Below are 22,514 nucleotides of genomic sequence, written 5' to 3' on the forward strand. Positions count from 1 at the left end.
TAGTATGCAATATGCTGTAAATGCCGTTTTTTTTAAATGTTGAATATTAAGCAAAGAAACTGAACTTTTAAAAGTTTGGGTGATGAAAAAAGAAGACAAACAAATCAACATTGAAATAAAATATTTTTAGTTATAACTATTCATTTCATTTAATAAAAAAATGTAAGTTGCAGAAATAAAACCTAAATGATAAACAAAATCTAATTTTATGTAAAAACAAAAAAGACGGCAAGTAAAAAATATTTAATATAACCGTCGCTAGGTAATCGATATTTTACATGCGAATGACCGATAGCAACGCAGGGTTGCCTTGGTATTTTTTATGTTCAGTTATGGTATTTTCGCTGTGGATGATTGACAGCCACATTGCTGTTTATTTATGTTTAGTCCGCTGCTGTCGAAAATAATTTGTATATTTAGTTTTAACAAATCAAACGTGGAATTAAACGGCAAAACGCAACGACTAGAGAATACGCCTATGTGAAGAAGAACTCATAGATTGCGCGACATACGCGACTTTACGTGGTGTTGTGTGAGTGTGTGTTTTTGTGTGTTCCCAGTGTGTTTTGCGGCGAGACCCAGAAATAGAAATTCTCTTCTTGCCAAACCGAAACCGAAACGGCACTTTGTGTATTAATATATATATGTATGTATTTACATATGTACATATATTAAGTGAAAGCGCGTGTTTTATGTAGTCATATTTATGCGCGTGCCCGGCCAAATGCGCTTCTCTAGCGTTGACAGCAGCCTCGCTAGATAAAAGAAAAGCAAAAAGAATATAAAGTGTTTGTGTGTGTGCGTGCATGCGGGGGGAAGGAAGCGGAGCCAAAGAGGAATTGCCTCATTACTCATCCGTCTATTTTGTGCGTGCAAAACGACAACGAAACGACAGCAGCAACAACAATAACAACGATTACATACAACGAACGACGACAACGAGCAGCAGACGGTGCAACAAATGTTTGTTGAAACAGCACAAAGTTGAAGGTAAGCCGCACTTGCAAATACTCTACTTAAAATATAATAATCAAATACCAAAGGGTGTTTAGAGAGGGAAGGGGGCGGCAGATGAGTCATAGAACTATTGCAGTAGGCAAAGTTCAGTGGCATCGCTCGTTCCCTCAATGGATGCGTCACTCAAGCTCCACAAACACAACAACACACAGACACAAACACACTCATAGACTAACTCACATGCAGTGCTGCTGGCAGAATGTTGAAAGCTAGATTTAGTTAAAAATGGCTAAAATAAAAAATTACAAGAAAATAGCTTTAAAATTCAGTTATGTAGTAACACTTGTTATTTGATCATTTTTTGAATTAAATTTTTTTTCATTTCTTGCGCTATAAAATATTTATATGGATTTCTAAAGTCCACTTATAATAAAACTTATTTTTCTGACTGCTAAATATAGCCACAAAATGGCCATGGTGGCAGCACTGCACGCACACATATTAACACACACACAGAGACACACATACAAATCTCTTTGACAAATACCGTGAACGAGTGCAGAGCAATTGCTGCTGCTGCTGCTGCTTCGACGCTGCTGCCGTTGGTGCTGCGCTGTCTGCCGCTGCTTCGACCCCTCTTCACTCTCTGCTCTACCCTTGTTCCCCACCCACCCACTTATTCCCTCCACTGCAATTTCAACACATTTCTTGTACGCTTTCTTATGCTTTGGTCGCTGCCGCCGCTGCTGCGACAAACGTTATTTATTGCTCCATTGCTGAAGTTGTTGCACTGTGCTAAGGTTGAAGTGCCTGCCACTTATGCTGCACATAATCCATAGGGTCAATAGCAGACATGGTTGCCAGGCTGCAAGTTGGGTTCTGTGGCAAGTTCAAATTGCCGCCTTCGACGTTATTTTGTGTTTGCAAGTGTTTGTTTGTCTTCAGCAGGGAAAAGGACACACCAAAAAGAAGAGTCGATGCAAGTTTTTCCAGCCATTCCAAATTTGAACTGTTGCCAAAACGGAAACGTATAAAAATCACCTTGGGCGGCCGATCCACAAAGTCTCCAAGTGCAGCCAGTTGTCTGTTTATCCTTGTGGTTGAAACACATAAAAGTTGCCAAAAAAGAATTGCATTTAATTATGCATATCCTCAGGCTCCAAAGTGCAAAGCAGTAAAGTTTGCAATGAAAGCAGTCGAAAGGCGAACAAAGAAATAAATTCTAAAAGTGCCCTTCTGGGGAATTGTTTCTTGGTTTCATTTAATAATAAAATGTTTAGTTATTAAGGAACTGGGTAAACCCAAAAGAATATTATATTAGAATACAAATTTGTATTTCCTTTTTTAATTTAAAGTAACTTTTTAATGAATATTTTCTTTGGGTGAAAAAAGATATATGGGATAAAAGTATACTATAGCATTATTCTTAACTTATTTTAAGTATATTTACTTGACAAAGTAAATTTCAATATTTATTTTATTTCGAAATATAATATTCTATTATTCTTTGCTTTGTTTTGAGTAATATATTAATAGATATTTGCATTAGATGGTACGGAAAAATTTATTTTTGTTAAAAATTAATATACTATTCAATTATTCTTTGTCTAATTTGAAGAAGTATTTTAATGGATATTTTCTTTAGGTGGCAAAGTAAATATGCTAAATGAATGCCTTAACAAAAATGTATAAAAAATATACTTATCTATATTATTTTTCATGCATTACGCTTGACGTAAATATAGGAAAATTTCATGAGTGATTCTTTGGCGAAAAAGTCAAATATGTCAATGACTTTTCTTATTCGCCTTTTTTCTGTATCTCATCAGAATATGTGAAAAGTATTTGTAATGCTTCCAGAAATATAATTAAGCTGATTGCTGATTTTATGGTATTTCATTATTTCAGTTTTGCACTTTAATGAAGGCGTCTCAATAATAAATTGGCGCATCCCAAATTGAAAAACAAACACAGCAAAGTTTCTGTTATGAAACACAGGAAAATACCCTGCATTGATTTTATTTTATCATTGTACAGTATCTTTTCTAACTCAAAGGGGAGTATAATGAAATTGCTTTAATGCCTTTATTAATTATTGACAAATGGCAAAAGCTTTGATTGACATTATCAATAACGTGGTATAAACAGTTGTCATTTTATGGTTAGCATTTTCTGAGTTTCGTGGGTGAATGCAAAGCAAACAAAATATTTGTTTTCCGCTATTTGCTGTTGACCTCAATTCTCACGATGCGATACGAAATATGCCACATTGAGTTAGCAATCCGATATTTCGTTCTCCGTTCTGTACAACAAAAATTATGAACTGCCCGCCCACGTCTCGCAAGCCAACAAATAACAATAACAGAAAAACATGTAGAGGAGGAAGAAAAACATGAAAAGAGTATAAAGCAGAGATGAAGTTCCACTTAGAAGTGGGCACACAGAAGTGTATAAATAGCAATGAGATGCAATCAAATTATATGATGGCTATATTTCTCTTCGGGGCATGCAACAAAATGCATCTCAAGTGGCCATCTTAAATCTATCTCAACATCGACATTGGATTCGAAAACCAGCCATGACAAGATTTTACTGGCTGACGAACTGCATTAATTCGGATTTCTTATTCTTGCGATACTCTTTTTTTGAGGGAGCTATATTGAATTTCATAGGGTTTTTGTGTCATCATTTCAATATTAAGATTTTTTAGTTATTTTGATCTTAAATTTATATTAGAAAATGACTTTTTGGTTATTACTGAATATTGCAAAAAATTTTATGTTTAAAAAATGGAAGTTAAATATTACAGATACATTTTTATTGACAAATAATTTCTAATTGGATTTGTTTAACATTTAGGAATGTTTGTTTCGTTATTTTAGATTGTTCCTTTATCATTATTATCAATATTTAAATCTTTCTCCATAATAATTGATTTATTATATATTTTTTCTTGACAAATAATTTCTAATTGGATTTCTTTAACATTTAGGAATGTTTTTTTCGTTCTTTTAGATTGTTCCTTTATAATTTTTCTCAATATTTTATTCTCTCTGATAATTGATTAATTTTTGTAGTTTATATATTTGTATTTATAATTCAGGGTATTTGTTCCACCACATTTTAGATTTCGCGTTATTCTCGGTGAATATATTTTCTGCTCTGCTTTTGCTTGATTTTCTTTGACTTTTCTTTACATCTGTGTGTGCTCTATAAAGATGTCTGAGAGTCGATGCCTCAATCCCAAATTGTTTTTATTTTTATTGTATACAATTTTACATTTACTTTTACGTTTACGTTTACGTTCTGGTTGCTTGCTTGCTTGTGAAGCAATCTCAATTACAATTGCCTCACACCTTTTTCAATTGCTGCTCATTCGATAGTTTCTATTTCCCATTTTCTGTTGATTTTTTTTTTGTTGTTTTTATTTTTGTTTACAATCTGTTGGGTTTTTTTTTCGATTTGCAGTTGTGTCGCGCGCAAGAAAACAGAGAAGAAGAAAAACGATAGAAGGAATACGAAAATTTCCCTCGTCAAATTGCGCACTTCCGGAAATTGTTGTTGTTGTTGTTGGCTGCAGCATCATTATAATTATTTGACATCAAAACAGAGATTTTTTCCCTTTTGTTGTTGTCGTTGTTGTCAGCGACAGATCGTTAAAAAGCATGGCCAGATTTTCATCTCAACAAAGGGAGGCATATATTGTTATGAGTGTGTGTCTGTGTGAGTGTCTGCCTCTGCCTCTGTGTGTGCGTGTGTGTATGTGTGTGTGGATGCACTTCTTGTGGCACTGAATCGACGCCTCCTCCAACTGTTGCTGTCGTTGTCGCCGTCGTCGTTGTTGTTGTCGGCGCCATCTGCAAGTTAAATGAATTAATTAAAATTTTGTTTTGGCATCGCAACGTCAACGTCGACTGCGACTGCGACGTTGGCTTTGACTCCCCTCTGTGCTTCGCTGTGCTGTGGCATGACCTCAGCTTGCATCATTTTATCTGTCGTTACGACCATGCACAATGATGAGCTGCGATGAAATGCAACATATGTGCGCTATCTACGGAAATTTCGATTGTTTTCTCTAGCCTCGCCTTAAATGTTTGTCGCACAATATACTTTTTCATGGTTAGTTCAACAATTTTGCGCATAGAAACAGATTTACAACATGAATTTCGACACGTGGCACAAAAGTTTTTGGCAAAATTGCATTTTTGTTAACATGAAACTAATTAAATGATTATTTTTTGCAAATTTTCTATACTCTTTGCTTTACATATACAAACAATTTTCAGTATAGTTCTATAGGTAAATTGTTTCTATTGTCACAAAAATAATTTGGCATTTTAGTATTATATTTATTTGTTATACATCATCATTAAAAATCCTAGCACACCTATATAAATAACTCAATTAAATGCTTGTTTATTTGTTTATCAACCGCTGCAAACCTGTTGCGCCTAGTCATAGTTTTCTCTAGAAATTCAAATATTTTTGCTTTATTTTTTTTTAACTTTTCGAAAAACATTAGCAAACTGATTGGAACAGGTGAAAATTCGTTTGATTTTGCGCTCAACAAATAATATTTCCACACTCATTAAGAATAATGTGTAAACGTTTTTCAAGCGATTACTAAACCTATAAATATGGCACATCCTCGTTTAGTTCCAATGATGTCAACTGTATCTTGTTGTTCCCATTTTAAATCTATACATAATCTGAGCAAATATTTTTATGGATTTTTTCAAAACAAAAGCACAACATGATGATGATTAAAAGGCAAAATTCACAACAACAAGCTCAGTAAATGTTGGGGAACAAAACATGAAAATATTTCTCAATGAAATACAGAAAGCAAAAAAACGAAATATAATGTATACGCCCCGCTGACCACTTGTGACCAGCGCCACATGCACTTGTCTGATATTGTACATACGTATACGACCCGTGCGCCCAATCGTCCAAGCCCATTCTCAAACGAATTCTGATGCTGCTACTGTTGATGATTCCCCTCGTTTGTCATCTGTGTGTGTGTCTGTGTTTTTTTAACGAAAATATGCGCTGTATCCGGTCATATATAGATGAGACGATCTATATATATAAGTAGGTATGTTTTGTTAAGTATGGCGATCATTGAGCGAGTGAGAGAGAGAGAGAGAGAGTGAGAGCAAATGGGGAAAGCCGTGAAAATTCGGCTGCCGCGTTTTTGTGGGCCGCGAGTGTCGCCAATGCCGCCGTGTCGCAGTTTCGTGGAAGCAATGAACGTGTGCGGTGCAGCCAAATTTGAAAAGGCAAACGGCGAAAAACGGCAAACAAATCGTGCAACAATTGATGGTTGAACGAAACACACAAACAAAAAACGGCGTATATAAAACCGCTTTATATATAGTCGAGATATATATGCATATGTTGGTGATTTTTGTGTAATCTAATTTCTCTCACTCTCGCTCTCTCGCGGAAAACGTGACCTTGTCTCACAAAAATTCAAATTCTCCAACTAATCGACAAACTACAAAGTTGCAGCAGCCTAAAAGTCTGACGAACTCTCCTCCTGTAATGGCCACAATTTGCAGGTATTTTGGCAAGTGTCTACACATTAAATACATATACATATATATAGAATTTGTATATATATTTGTATACTATATATCGCCTGATTTCCATTGGCATATGGGAAGTCGGCACGTCAAGATTTATATTTTCGTCGCTTGTTATTTTTGGGGGCTGCCAACGGATCTTTTGGGCAAAATAAAAAACATGTTTTTATTTCATATTTCTGCGGTTATTCATTCAGGCACAACACAACCCAACAACAACAACAACAAATCATTTCATTTGATTCATTTGCAAACATTCCAATTCGTTTCAAATTTTGCAAACATTCAACGCAAAATTTAGCACAATAAACTTTACATTAGCATCTTCTAAGGAAAACCTGTTGCTAAAAATGTTGAGCAAACAATTTGTATTAATGTGAAAATATTGTTTTCTCTCTTTTTTTTTACAATATTTTTTTGCACACATATTTATTTGCTTTCGCTTTAAATATTTTTGAAAATTCGGGACGCAACTCAAGGAATTTTCGTTTGTATTTTTAGCGACATTTCTGACGATCTCCATCAAGAGAGAAACACTGAATAAAATAGTAAAGAGTAGATATACAAAGTTAGGCATATACATTTATCACATTTAACATATTTCTAATCTAATCAGAGCTTGTTCACACCTCGAGAATTAACAGCAAACACCTCCGATAAGTTATGACATATTGTTCTGTCCAAAAAAGAATGAAATGATAAAGAATTTGTGTACACACTTTCCTTTCGACAAACATTTAACTGCAATTGCAATTTTGTTAGGCAAACGTCGTAAAAAAAAAATTATCATGTTTTTGGTGCCGAGCAAATTGTTTCAGCTTTTAGATTTTTGTGTACATCTTTTGAGATAATTTTTCGAACATATCGTAAAAACTGTGATCGTAAATTTTGCGAAACGCATGACAAGGCCTGTTGTTTATGATTTATATAGGATTTTTAGCCATTTTTATAAATACACATAAATTTCATTCAGTTTTCTTTCGTAATGGCTAAAAAGTTTCTCAATGCTTTGTTTTATTACTTTCATGGCCTTGGCCATTGATTATGATGTGAAAATGATTGCACGCATTTTCCAGATAGACAATGTTGTGAAAGGAAAAAGTAAAGAAGCAAAAAAAAAAGAAAAAGAAAATTGTCAAGGAAACTGTGCTGAGAGCACGCGAGAAGCAAACAGATGTTTTTCTAAATGTTTTGGCCATAATATTGTTATTGTGAGCACTAAAAACGAATGGAATTTTCAACACACGCTAACGAAGAGCGAATGATGATGACGATCCATTCGATTCGAACTGTTTCAATTCAATGCGTTTGCTATTCATATGTGGGCGCTTTTCCCACACATTCATTTTCGCAGTTATACAAGTATAGACAGACATTTCATTGAACAATTTTTGGATCTGCACGCGCTGATTTTTCAAGTTCAGCAAACATTTCAATTCTATGCATTTTGTGTTACATTTCATTTCAATTTCTTTTACAGTTCATTAAGTTTTGAATGCCGTTTAGTTGCTATTTATTTTCTTGTTAAGTGCTGGCGAAATTTAATAAATTTCTATGCAATTTCAAATCAATTTCTTTTACAGTTCATTTAGTCTTGAATGCCGTTTAGTTGTTATTTATTTTTCTATTAAATGCGTGCAGAATCTCATAAATTTCAATGCAATTTCAATTCATTTCGATAAGTCAACAAGTCGAGTTAATTTTCCTAATTCGCATTTCAATTTACTTAAATAAATACCATATTTATTAAATTTGCATTTCACAAATAACAGAATTTGTTTTCTTGCTGTGAAAAATGTTTCTAATGAAATGGTTTTTAAATTTGTATTAAATTCTAATCAAATTTTCATTAAAGCAATTCAAATTCTCTGGCAACTTTTCAATTCTATAATGAAATATGCTATGCAAATTAAATTCCCTGAATACTTTTTTTAATATTTATTAAAACTAAATTAAATTGTAACTTTTTTATTTCACTTGCTTTATCATTTTGTGTTATTTAATTCTTAACTCGCTATGTTAATCTATCCCATATAGTTTATTAATATGTGTAAAATTTAATTCATAATTCTCTATTTTAATCTCTCTTTCTCTTCCATTGCAGTTGAAGCAAATCAGAGCAGAGTTTGAAAGCAAAAGTGGAGCCACAAGCGATCAACGATGGACCAACCGTTGATTGTGCGGGCCGAGTACTCGTTCATGGGCAGCAACAACGATGAGTTGTGCTTCCAGAAGGGCGATCTCATCACGGTGACACAGCGCGAGGATGGCGGCTGGTGGGAGGGAACGCTCAATGATAAGACTGGCTGGTTTCCCAGCAACTATGTGAACGAGTTCAAGGCGCCACTGCCACTCACAGACACCATTCGGCCACCCGAGGAGATCCAGGAGAATCGCTCGCTGGTGCTCAAGGATCTGCTCGACTCGGAGCGTGCGCATGTCGCTGAGCTCCAGGGTCTGCTCGAGAACTTCCTGGAGCCCATGCAGCAGACGCAAATGTAAGTTGAGAGATTGGCAAATAAACTTAATTAATTTTAATACCCGTTAGCCATAGGGTAGAAGAGTGCTATAACTTAGCTCCTTTTTCTTATAATCTGGTATATTATAACTTCTTTGGTATATTTGAAATGTAGTACTTCAGTATATTTTAGTCTTCGGTATATTTTAATACTTTTGTGGTATACTATTTGGTATATATTTAAGAATAATATCGCAAAATTAGAAGCAGGTATCTCAAAGTCGAACTCATTTGTCTGTAGTTTTCTTATGAAATTGTTATTTTGATCATTTTTCAATTTTCATTGAAAAGAATAGTTAAAGTGTAATTTTCATCATTTGCTCCAATACGAATAATAATTAAATTGAATTATTTTAATATGTTTTCCATCATTGAGAATAGTTCCATGTCGATAAACAAATTATTATTAGTAACTTATTCAATAAGAATGAAGAATTAATATATATGTACGTTCCATCTAATTATTGAATTTGACTTTTATCTTTGACTGAACAATAATACAAATGAAATATATCTCTTCAGACTCAGCCAGGATGAGTATGCGCAGCTGATGTGCAACTTTGTGGAGGTGGTGCGCACACACGAGGATCTCCTGCTGCAGATCGAGGAGTGCAACGATCGTGTGGGCAAATTGCTTCTGGGCAGCGCACCTCTGATGAAGAAGGTCCATCAAGCTTATTGTGCCACACATCCCAAAGCCATTGTCATACTGGACAAATACAAGTGAGTTAATAGAATTCCATATAATTATATCTTGCCTAATTGCTGCTACTTCATGCAGGGATGAACTGGAGAAGTACATGGAGCGTCAGGGCGCCGCCACCCCGGGTCTGTTAGTGCTGACCACTGGACTCTCGAAACCCTTTCGTCGCCTGGATAAGTATTCGGCCATGCTGCAGGAGCTGGAGCGGCACATGGAGAGCAGTCACCCCGATCGTGGCGATACACAGCGCAGTGTTGCCGTCTACAAGGACATTGCGGCCACGTGTTCGGCCACACGACGCCAGAAGGAGCTGGAGCTGCAGGTGCTCACGGGTCCAGTGCGCAATTGGCAGGGCCAAGAGCTGAGCACGCTGGGTGACATCATTCACATGGGCAGCGTGGCTGTGGGCGCCGATCATCGTGATCGCTATTTTGTGCTCTTTCCACAAACGCTGCTCATACTGAGTGTTAGCCAGCGCATGAGTGCCTTTATCTACGAGGTGAGCGGGGAGTAACTAGTGTGAATAATTTCCATATCTATATGCTTGATTTAATGCAAAGCATTTACATAACTTATTTACTTGAATTGCTGTCTAAGAATCAACGCTTAATTGCAATATTTGTGTTGTTTTAAATGCAACTAATTAAACTGAAATAACAAAGTTTTCTTTATATGTTTTTGATCAATTAAAAGCAATATATTAGTTGAAAGTTTACAATCGAATTTAAAATATTCGAATTGTTAAATCAGTTAAGCATTTCTTGACTTGAGATGTGCAAATTGTTGTATATTTAAATGCAGTTATAGTCATACAAATTATGCTTAAGCTATTCATGTTAGCAGACAACTGCGTTCTATCATTCAAAATAGCTTAAATTTAATTTTAAAGAGGAAACAAATGTGCATTATAACTCATTAAGGATTAAATAACAAGATATGTGTTCCATCTTATTATTGAATTTAACAAATTTGTATCTTTGACTGAACAACTAATTTAATTACATTGTTTCTTAATCGCTTGAAATGCAAATTGACAGCTAACAATTGAAATTTAATTCGATTGATGCATAAATGCAGCCAAGCATACGATTAATACAAGTGTGTTTCCTTGTTGAACTCTTTAAGAGGATCATTATGAATTATAAAATAATGAAATACTTTTTGAAATACACGTCCTTAAATACTTGTTATAAAGTCTAATCAATAATGCAACTTTTATGATTTGTACCATATTTTGCTAATTATTAAATAGTAAATCGCAGATTCTTAAATACTAATTTAATCCCAAAAATAATTGAGTATGTTCATAAATTGCAATGATATAATTTAGCTTCATCACTTATTTATTTAATTAGGTTAGATATTATTAAAATGAACACTTTCGTATTTCTAATGCACTTTACTTTACTACTACTTTACTGCCATAATTACTAATGAAATTGCGTGTTCCTTCACAGGGTAAACTGCCGTTGACGGGCATCATAGTGAATCGCCTGGAGGATACGGATGTGATCAAGCATGCCTTTGAGATTAGTAGTCCGCTAATCGAGCGCATTGTCGCTGTCTGCCAAGGTCCCAACGAGGCCAACAAATGGGTCGAACTGCTAAACGCAAACAATCCGAATCCCACTCTGCCGATGGGCATCAAGCGACAGCTGAGCAACCTGAGCAACTCATCGATGAATGCGGCGCATGTAAGTTCCCAAAAAGTAAAGAAACAAAATACACAACACATCTACTCTATTAAAAGAATAAGTATAAATAAGTATATATTGTATATAAAATGTGCGTATTGATGAACTTGGCAGCTCAGTCAGCATCTGGACGCGCGTGGTTATTGCACGCGATTCTCGCTGTGCGCCTACTACAACAGCCAACAGCCACAGCAATCACAACAGCAGCACAACTCACAACACTTGCGACCATTTCGCATCACATTGCCGCCCAGTAATTATCCGCCCACAGCTCCTTACGCCAATCTCAGTGCACACTTTGCACGCTTGGTGCGTGCTGGACGCTTGCGCAGTGCCATTGTGAAGATGCTGTTGTATCCACAGTCCAGGCAAAGCATCGATCTCAAGCGGATTGCGTTGCGCAAGAAACGTTGCCACAAAGCAGCCGCCAAGCTGCTCAAGGACATCAACGCCAACGTGGAGGAAGCTTGCTCTGCGATGTCCTCGCAATCGGAACTGGAGCGTCAGGATGCCTTTGAGTTGCCCACCGACTCGGAGAGCTACGAGGATGAAGATGTGGATGATGAGTCGTATTTGCGAAGCTGCAATTCGGATCCCTTTGAGTATGTGAAGTTCTACGAACATCGTCCTCTGTGCAATTCCACGGGCACCTTTGTGGATCATGGCAGTGGAAGGCAGCGACACAGTTCCTCCATTAATCTGATTAAGTTGGATTCGCTGGACGAGCAAGAGCTGCTGGTGCAGCACGAACTGAAAAAGGAGTCGCTTGTTATTGGTTCCAAGGCTCTGCGTGCGCTGGCACGCAAATCCACGGAGCGCAACTCGAGTGTGCACACTTCAACGGCCACCATTAATCTAGGCGGCTCGAGCATCACCAACTTTGTGGAGGAGGAGGAGGAGGACGAGGAGCAGTTGGCGGCGCTGGAGCAGCCAGTGCAATCGGTGTCGCAGCCAAGCACGCTGCAACAGCAAAGTTCCGATGCCAGTTCCATGTATGGGGCACGCTTGGGTGGCGCCTTTATGGCCTGCGAGAATCTGGCCAACATCAACGATGATCTCAAGCAGCGACGCGCAGCTGCGCCCACACAACAGCCCCAACAGTTGGCTGGTTCTCCGATTGAACGCCACAGCATGCCCAGTATTTTTGTGGGCAATCGTTTCAATCGCTGTGCGGACACCGAGGTTTATGTGCCCACTTGGCGTGAACGCCACGAGACGCAGCAGAATCAAAGTGTCGATGCGGAGTTGTTGAATGAAGACACCGAGGAGGATTGTGTGCACTCCAGTTCCATGGATTTGCCTGCCGCGTGTCGCACGGCGCCCGACCAGCTTCAAGCTGAGTTGCTGTACAACTACGAGGCATGCGGCAACGTGGAGCAGCAGCAGCTGCAGCAGCAACGTGCCTCACATAAAAGCGACAGTCCACAGACGGGCAATGTGCGTGGTGTGGACATTGCACCCGAGCGTTGCAGCTCCAGCACTGAGCTGTGCATTGAGGCGACCAAGCGACAGCCGACGGAGAGTCAACAACGCGATTCGATGCGGCGTTGCATCAGCTATCAGTATCTGCAGATGAATCAACGTCCACCTCCGCCTCCCCCACCACAGCCACCAACTACCAGGAACGATCATGGGGATTGCAAGTGTCGCTGCTGCGAGAATTCACAGTGTCCCAGTCCACGTTCCAGCGACAGTGGCATGGCTGGCAGCTGCACCATTGCTTCGCCTGATCCACCTAATGCGGAGTGTGGAGGTGTCGATGTGTTGGATCAAGTGGAGCCGGAGCGACGTTTCGATGTGTGCGGCATGTTTCGCGAAAAGTTTCTAACGCCAGAGGCAACGCAAGAGGAAGAGGATACATCACAGCAGCAGCAAACAGAGGATGAAGTGCAACCACAGGAAGCGGCTGCTGCGTCTGCTGCTCCCGTCAGCAACTCGTCACAATTCCAAATCAATACCAAGAGTATTTTTCTGGCCTCCAGCGCCAGCATGGATGAAACCACGCCACGTGTCACGTCTAATGAGCTGGTTTTCAGCGGCAGCTGCTCAGCGGATCAATTGGATCAGCCACGTGCCACCTTCCGGTCTGGAATGTATGCGCACTGGTGGAAAAAGGAGCGATTGCCTCCAGAAGTGTTGCGTGGCATTGCCAGCGCCTACAACAAGCGACTGCCGCAAGAACTGAAAGCATGCAGCAAGGACTCACAATGCTCGCTGGGTTCCATTTGCTCCAGCTGCTATTGTTCGCTGGGTGCCAGCGGTTATAGCGAGGGAGCCATCTCGTGTTCGCTGTGTCATCATTGTGGCGAATCCACAGAGACTTGCACCACAAATACAACGACCACAACGGCATCGAGGTGCTCTAATTGCCCAGTGTGCAGTGGCGATGAGGCAGAGCCAGAGTGCAGGCAATCGTTGTCTCGGCGTGCGGCTTTCGGGGCACATCCATCGTATTCGACGTCGCTCGATTGTCCCATTTGTGCGGCACGCGTAGCTTTGGCAACCGAAGAAGGCAAGCGAACCGAAGTGAGACGCCGAGAGTCAAAAGTCGTGGCATGTCGCTTGGATGAGTCCCATTCTCTATCTATCTATCTCTATTCCCATCCAGGCGACTTGTGCACGACGCTCGGCGCTTTTCTGCACGTGTTTCCGTTCCGTTTGATTGTTTTGTATATTCGTTTTGCTCACTTTTCCAACATTTGCCTCACTTTCCGCATCCATTTCCATTTATGATCTGATCTCCTTTAAAAACAAATTTGACAAATTCGCAGCACGCCAAGAAATTTCTGAAGTCAATTCAATTCATTTCAAACATACAGTCAACATTGAACTCAATTTAATTGAACATTTAACTAATCAGATTGACGTAGCTTAATGTAATTTATTTGTCGAAGAAATGTATAGGAAAATGCATTCATTTTAAATATAATAAATAGGTTAAAAATCAGTTCTTTATAAACTTTGACATAGACATTTTTTTACAAAGTGCAAAGGATAGAATTTTAGTTTTTAGTTTTTAATTTATTTATCATAGACACATTTTCATTTGTATTTTCTGCTCAGTTTACAGCTGAAATGGATTTTATAAACATCTCTAAAAACTATCGTACTATTTTTTATTCCTTTCTGGAAAAATTATTATGACCAAGCTAAAAGAATCAGAGACCATTTCCTCAATTTGTGGTAAATTTAATGTTTGGATTAGTCATATTGAGCTAGCAAAATTAGCTTAGCTTCTGATGTCATTTTGAATTCAATAATTCAAAGTATATCAATGTTTTATGTCATAAAAAAGTACTCAAATTGTTTAGGTTTATTACACAATTTTATAGACAACTAGTCAAAAGAAAATTGAATACTTTCTGTTTTACTATTCACATATGGGAAATTCAGATAATTGAAATGCAGAAAATATTTAAACATTTAGAGAACAAGAATTTAGATAATTGAATTGCTAAACTTGAACACTACAACAATCTATTTTTGTCGACTGATCTTATACCCGAAGTGATCAATTTGGAACCCTTTTAAAGTGCTTTCCTCACGCCTCATCCTTTTATTTTTTCGCCCATCACTTTGCAATCGTTGCGCGTACTAACCAAAAAAAACAAACAAACAAACCACAAAATGCAACTACAATAAAAGTTTGATTTCTTTTCGGCTCCAAAACGAATTACAAAACATTTATCTAACGCTCCAGCAACACACAAAAACAAAAAACAGAAAAATTGAACAGAAAAGAAAACAGAACCACAAAACTCATTCGATTCGATTTGCTTACTGCGCTTTGCTGCCCGATGGACTGCAGACTTGTTGTTTTGTCATTGTTGTTAATGTTGCAGTTGCCGCTGCTGTTGCTGCTGCCGCTGTTGCTGCTGCTGCTGCTGACAGCTGCCAAGAACATTCATCAGAACTAACGAATGCCTCATTGATCGTAATGTTAAATGAACTGAGACTAATTGCCGCCTGTTCTTCTCTCTTTCTTACTCTCTTCAAATTGTTTGAATTCTTCACTGACTCTTTGGGTTTTTCTCTGTTTTGTTGCAGATGTCTCCGCCATCGAGCCACAGCCTAATGTTGCCACCCGGCAGCAATCGCAACCAGACGCCAACAGTGCCAACATTGCCGCCAAGCAGCAGCATCAGCAACAGCAACATCGGCAGCCTCAGCAATCAGTCGGCACAGGGACTGGGAGTGGGAGTGGGATCAGGAGCATCAGTGGTGGGAGCGGGAGCTGTGAATGCAGCCACTGCGATGTCACAACACAAACGGAGCCTGTCGTTCAATCACCACCTCAGCTACAACCAATACACGCACACTCAGCCTCCACAACATCATCTGCATCCACCACAACCACCAAGTCTACCAAGTCATCTGGGGGCGCTAAGCCACAAATCAAGTTTAGTCCCGACACAAAGCAGCAAGACAGCGGCGGCAGTGGCAACAGCGGCGGCAACAGCTCCGGGAGTGGGGGAAAACAGCAGTCAGGCAACGGCGGCGCCAAACGCAAGGAAAGGAAGCACAAAGGGTGAGTGTAATTCAATAATGCGCTTAACTGCCTCATCTTTTTAGATATGAAATATTCGTCCGCCTTCTTATCAATGCAATTAACGAAAATTAACTTGATTAAATACAATACTTTTAAAATAAATTGGGCAATTCTCTTAAAAGTTCAATAAATATAAATTAATTAAATGAGCTCAAATATAATTTATTACATTTTGCAGTTATCTTAAAAAACGTCAAATCAGTACATAAAATTGCATTCCATTAAAATGCATATGAATCAAATCACTTTTGGCAGTAATCCTACAAAATACAAATAATGTAATTTTACTTTATTAATAAAAACGCATTGGCATGCATCTCAATAAAGCAATAGACTTAAATAAATTTAAATAATTAAATTAATTTAAAAAATTGGACATTTATGTCCATAAATGCAATTTCTATAAAATAAAATATCATTAAAATAAGACATACAATTTTTAGCAGTTATCTGCAATATGCTGTAAAGATTTATCGTGAACTTAAGTAAGATGTCGAAATTAATCCAATTAACTATTTGATAGATGAAGGACTGTTTAGCTCTCCTAATAGATAAAGAAAATGGGATATACTTTATTAATGAAGTTTCAAAATAACTCCAGAAAGTATTGAGGCAGTTAAGCGCATTAAACTGTTTGCCTTTTAAACTTTTTTATTAAACCTATTTTCCATCCTTTTCACAGCTAATTGGACCATCAGCTGTTTGCGTCCCACGCCACCATTGCGTCCCAGTTTATTAAATGCAACGAGCGGTTCCGGCTCCAGCTCCGCATCCGGCTCCGGCGGCGGCGGCGGCAGCTCCAACAACGCGCTCTCGAGCTACTGCAGCGGACGCCGCAATCAACCGACGTTCGAGGAGGATGCGCTTGTGTTGCGCGTCTTCGAGGGCTACTGTGCCGCCTATCAGAACAGTGCTCGCAACACTATACACTCGGGTAAGTGTCGTCGCAGTCCCATGTGCTACGTCTAGGCAGGCGCAAAAGAAAAAGATGAGCTGCCATCCTCCATCCTCCCCCCTCTGCTCATCTCTATAAATATTTGATGTGTATTCTCCATTATGATTTTGCTGTTTATGTTGATTTTTCAATTTTATGGAAAACACACAAGTTTTTCGTTTTAAGTTTTCGTTTATTTTATGATGATCATCGACAGCTAAATTTGTTGTAGCCAAATTGCTTTACCACAAACACACATACACACCCACACCCACACCCACACACACATACACAAACACACCCACACATTTAAATGTGAAAATGCTGCTAAAAAAAACACTAAGTGAAAATAGTTTTAAAGTTTTATTTGTTTTGGTTTGGTTTCATTTATAACAAATTCGTAAAACGTTTCACAACAAACAAACAAAAAACAGAAAAATACATAAAACCATAAAAATATATAAATAAATGCAGAAATTGTTGCTCTAACTTGTATTAGTTGATAAGCTTAATGAAACATAAAAAAAAAGAATTGTTAAACGACAGCAAAATTGTATTGCTTAATATTATGATTTTAACAAAAATTGGATATTGATATTTTTGAATCAGGACTCGTGAAACATTTGTAATTGGTGGCAAAGAAAAAAAAAACGAATTTTAAAAACTTTCTTTTAGTTTTGTTCTGTTCATTTCTTATTAATTTCTCATTACTATTTATGTTTTTTGTATTTGTTAAGTGCGCTCATCAAATTGAACAATTATGCGATTGTAATTGAAAATGCTAATATGTTTTTGGTCTCTTAATATTAATATAAATAATAATCATAATAAATATGCCGAAAATAATTGGTTCAAATTCCCATTAAAACAGATGTAAACCTCAGTTGAATTTATTTAGTTATCGCTATCGTGTAATGCATTATTCATAATCATATACTCATATATTCATAATCATAGACTTAAGGCATTTACCAATTGATTGATTGATTGATTGTAAGGTTTTTTCGTTGCTGCCTTCTTCCCCCCGTTCATCCATTCTCCCTCTTTATTTTTGGTTGTGGTTCCCCTTCTCCTGCTTAAACGTAATCATTTTGCTGGTTTTTGGTTTCATCTGACGACTCCTCTCTCTTTCACCTGCTTTCACATTTTTGACCTCTCACCTTTATCGCTTTATCGTGTTGTTGTCGTTGTTGTTGTCGCTCTTTTTGGTGTCCATTTTAATTGGTTTTTGATCATTTTGTTGTTGTGGTTTTTGGTTTCCTTTCGTGTTGTTGTCGTTCGTTGTTGGTATTTCGTTTTTCGTTCTTCAAATATCTTCATTTTCTCTCTTTGTCTTTCACGCCTCTGCCACACCGATTGTACTCTAAACGACCCAACAACAACCTCAACTGCAACTTGCAACTTCAACTGTGTAGCATTGCAGCCTTGGACTCCCTGTTTGCCCATACGTGGCGGCAAGCTGAAAACGAGCAAAACCTTCTCGACCTCCAATCCGCAACTGCCTTTTGTAGCCAATGCCACGCAGTTTACCCATCAGCATCAGCAACTACAACATCAGCAGCAACAACAGCAGCAGCAACATCAACAACAACAGCAGCAACATCAGCAATCGCGACAACATTCTGCGGGCAGCTTAAATTCCTCGTTCATCTGGCGTGAGGCAAGCCCCAATAGCTTCAATTTGTACTCCAGCTCGGTGGGTTCATCGTTGAACACATCGCCAGCGCAACGTTACTCGCTGACCGGCTCGGGAGCTGGCATCAAGGACTATCAGCGTGCGTTGTCTGAGGAGCGTGCTACACGCAAATCCTTGAATCGCCTGAAGAGCGGCTTTGGCTCTGGTTACGACAACGTTTGCACCTCGCCGCTGCTGCCGCGCAAGAATAAACCGTCGCCCAAGTTGCTGCCACAACAGCAGCATCAGCAGCAGCAGCAGCTGCAAAGCTATCAGCGTGTGGGCAACAACTCGAGTGGAACTACAACAACGACAATTGTGAAACCCAATCCTGGTGCACATCCTGGCCTCTACGACCGGCGTCTCAATCGCTCCTTTGAGACATCTACATCACATCGCTATGCGGGATTTGGAGCTGGTTATTTGATGAACTGCGGCGGCGCCTTGCGCACCAGCACCTTGCAACGCAGCACGCCACAGTTGGCGGCGGGTGGCGAGCGTTCGGATGGCGACAGCGATGTGGAGCAGCGTGATGGTTGCCACGCTTTGCTCCGCGATGGAAGCGGCGGCGGCGGCAATCGCAATCATCATGATAATGGTGGCAACGTCGAACTCAATCCGGATGGCACGAAGCGGCAATCGGGCAGCTGGTGTTGCGGTAATTTTGTCATGAAGCAATGGCGCAAGATCAACCATCTCTGAGGCGCCTTGTGGCAGCTGTGTGTGCTTGTGGCAGTAGTGTCCTCATTATCAGAACAAACAAAACAAAAAAATTAAAAAAAAAAAAAAAAATGAACAACACACAACCAACACACACTTTCGCACATCAGCTTCATATATAGTATATTATATATCTGTATACTTCTCTATATTCATTGCTGCCGCCTGCTGCAGTTTGTTGTTGATGCTGCCACAGCGCTCTCTTCGCTTATTGCTTTGAATGCGCCACCGCCAATGCAGATACAGTTACAGTTACAGTTACAAATTACAGTTACTCTCGTACCCAAGCTGCTCTAGATCTCTAGAACTTAATATCTTAACTGATTTCTAGCTTCATTTGCTGTTGCTCAATATTTGCTTCAATATGCCAACAGTTCTTAAACAACAATCAATTAAGTTCAAACTGACAAATTAAGCTATAGTTTCTGTGTGCCTAGCAATTATATATAATATATATAACTACAGCAGATCTGTAAAGTATGAAATTGGAATTTATTTAGATTTTTTAATATCTGAAAAGATTGCTTAACTATTTAGTTGATTTTACACTATACAAAATATTCGAATTTTTAAATTTATTAAATGAATTCCCAAATTTTATTAAAGTAAATTAACTTTTATAAAGTAAAGTAAATTAATTAAATTAGATTAACAAGGTTTTTAGAAAATTTGTATATAATTTAGTAATATTGCAATTTTTAAATTGTCTTCTTAAAATATTTGAAAAATGATTTGGAATTACAAAAAGGAATATTTTAAAATATGTTTTTTAACTTTCTGCAATATTTGCCTTTATGCATTTAAAATGCTTAGCTGTAAATATTTGGTTTATTTTCAATGCAACTTTACAGATCTGCGCCCATAGTAACTGTGTGTAGTTGTGTTCTAGTTTTTAACTGTACTTTTTTTTAATACTTATACTAATTGTAAGTTGAGTGATCTGTAATATAGATACAAAACAAACAAACAAAAAAAGACTCAGCCAAAAAAAGACTACTTAGCTACTTAAATGAGAAACGATTGGAAATGTGTAGAAAATATTTTGTACCAAGTACTTAAAGTAGCATGCCGCCGATTACTTGCCTCACCTCCTCCCCCCGCAGAAATTAGTGAATCGTACTTGAAGTGCAACTGCAGATGGTTCCTCAAGCTAAAAAATCGAAATCTACGAAATCTAGCGAGGCTTTTACACTTTCCGTCCAAGGCTTTTACGGAATAACACAAGTTTGCTATAAACCATTTACTAAATATATTTGTGACTTGATATACATGATTTGCCATAGCTTAAACAAGGAATATAATACTTATGAGGTTCCAGTGGAGGTTCCTTTGTTACCTGCCTAGCAAAACAAAAGAAGGAAACGATATTAAATAGTTGAAGAGAAGCAAAAATCAAAAGATATGTGCAATGTTTAATCAAAATAAAACGAGTTTAAAACGCTTTAAATGTTAGTCAAGCACTTGGCAATAACTAGAAACTAAACCTAAACTTAATAAGGAGTACATTATTGTTGTGCATTATTATGTTAAACTAAATTAAATTACATTTAAATTAAATGAAACATAAGCTGTAAGTGTTTTGTGAAACGTTGTCTAACCAAATACAATTACCAACTAACTACTATTAATAATATATAATGGATTGAAAAATGCGTTTATACGTTTGTATTCAAATTCACTTGATGAATATTTCAATGAAAACAAAGAACAAAATTTAAATAAAATCATTTCTATTCAAGAATATGTTGTATTTTATATTCGTATTTGTACTTGTATTTGTGTGTACTTGTGGAATTTGTTTATGTAAAAAAAAAATGAGATAAACACAATTAAACTACTCACATAACATGAACATAACAAACAACATTACAATCGATTGTAGTCGTATTTTATTTATTGTTCACAATTATTTGGTTGCACTTCAAGAACTAAGATTAGAATTAAATTGATGTGTAATTTATGATTTCAATTGTAATAGAGTAGAGCACATTTTTGTTAAATTCTAGAGTATAAATTGTACTTATAATACGCAGCTATCTACATACATACATACTATTCACATTATCCTATTCATAATCACTCTTATACTACTCATACACATTCTCGCTACGCATAATTCATTCATTTTGATTCGCTTTTTGTGCTAGTTACACACAACAAAACACTAACATCGTATTATCCCGTTTATCCCGTTTTCTTTTCTTATAACAACAACAACAACAACAACAAACACATTCCACACTACAATCAATCCAGGCCTTGAGAACGAGGACATGACACCGACTCTGAGGCAACTTTGGACCGCCATTCGGCAAATGCAACAGGATATGTCGCAGATCAAGCTGCAGATCAACGAGGAGCGAGCGCTGCGTGCCGACTTGCAACAGCTGTTGATGCAACATCTGGAGACGAGCAGCGTCAGCAGTGGAGCCAACACACCCAAGTGTTGACTATGTAAATGAAGTCCAACACCGATTCCCACTGAGTAACAAAAAAAAAAATATATATATATAGTATAATAATTAACAAAACAAAACAGAGGAAAAAAAAGAACCCGCCGCCGCTGCTTTTAGCTTTAAACTCTTATTAAACTATAATTATTTTTTTCTACATTTGGAAAGAGAGAGAAAGAGAAATTGTAAACCAAAAAGAAATTAATTAATGTAACTGAAATGGACTCTAGGACTCTAATTTTGTGAGTGACATTGTGGACAATACGCCAACTGCATGTACAATTTGTTGAGCACCTGCTCCTTTCTGTCCAGCCATCTATCCATATACGAGTATCTATTCAATTCTTGCTGGCATCTATATATTCAATTAGCTAAGAGATTCACTTCTCCAGAAAATATATTTATTATTTGAGCTAGGCAATCCGTTGGCAACATTTGTAGCAATTAATTTTAATTATACATTTTTTTTATACGTTTAAGTTTAGAATGAGTGTGTGTAGCAATAGATGTTTTGCTGTCGGGAGTTTTTTTTGTAATTGATTTGTACAAGTATTGAAATTTTGTCGATAAGCTAAGTAAACGAAAGTAAAACTCTGAAAATGTGCCAATCCTTTTTGTAGTAATTGTAAGCATAAACAACGCTCAAAACAAGTTGTATTTATTGTGTAGTAAATTTAATTCAACTGTATACAAAATAAACATAATAAATAAATGAATCCATGC

General features: G+C 37.6%; 1 protein-coding gene across 6 annotated transcripts; it reads left to right on the forward strand.

Annotated features, from left to right (window-relative positions):
- The first annotated feature begins 342 nt into the window (after positions 1-342).
- On the forward strand, positions 343-22,514 carry LOC133841637 (rho guanine nucleotide exchange factor 6). 6 transcript variants are annotated; one of them, XM_062276272.1, is made up of 9 exons: positions 351-990; positions 8,650-9,043; positions 9,586-9,786; positions 9,845-10,265; positions 11,224-11,475; positions 15,508-15,988; positions 16,692-16,943; positions 18,359-19,276; positions 21,595-22,514. In XM_062276272.1, exons 2-9 carry the CDS (start codon positions 8,706-8,708, stop codon positions 21,786-21,788), a joined length of 3,057 nt encoding a protein of 1,018 aa, XP_062132256.1. In that variant the 5' UTR covers positions 351-990; positions 8,650-8,705; the 3' UTR covers positions 21,789-22,514. The 6 variants fall into 6 exon arrangements, with proteins under 6 accessions (XP_062130670.1, XP_062132256.1, XP_062133060.1 ...); XM_062277076.1 differs by having other exon boundaries at positions 354-990; positions 11,224-11,460; positions 21,595-22,512; XM_062274686.1 differs by lacking the exons at positions 18,359-19,276; positions 21,595-22,514 and adding an exon at positions 11,575-13,972 and having other exon boundaries at positions 343-990; positions 11,224-11,460; positions 16,692-16,835.

The sequence above is a fragment of the Drosophila sulfurigaster genome, chromosome 2L, assembly GCF_023558435.1.
Source record: "Drosophila sulfurigaster albostrigata strain 15112-1811.04 chromosome 2L, ASM2355843v2, whole genome shotgun sequence".
NCBI classification, from domain to species: Eukaryota; Metazoa; Arthropoda; class Insecta; order Diptera; family Drosophilidae; genus Drosophila; species Drosophila sulfurigaster.

Coding starts and splice junctions, on each gene's coding strand:
- LOC133841637 (XM_062274686.1), top strand. CDS start 8,706: ATGGACCAACCGTTGATTGTGCGGGCCGAGTACTCGTTCATGGGCAGC. Junction 10,266..11,223: donor TGAGTGCCTTTATCTACGAG/GTGAGCGGGGAG, acceptor GTTCCTTCACAG/GGTAAACTGCCGTTGACGGG. Junction 13,973..15,507: donor AGCTTTGGCAACCGAAGAAG/GCAAGCGAACCG, acceptor GTTTTGTTGCAG/ATGTCTCCGCCATCGAGCCA.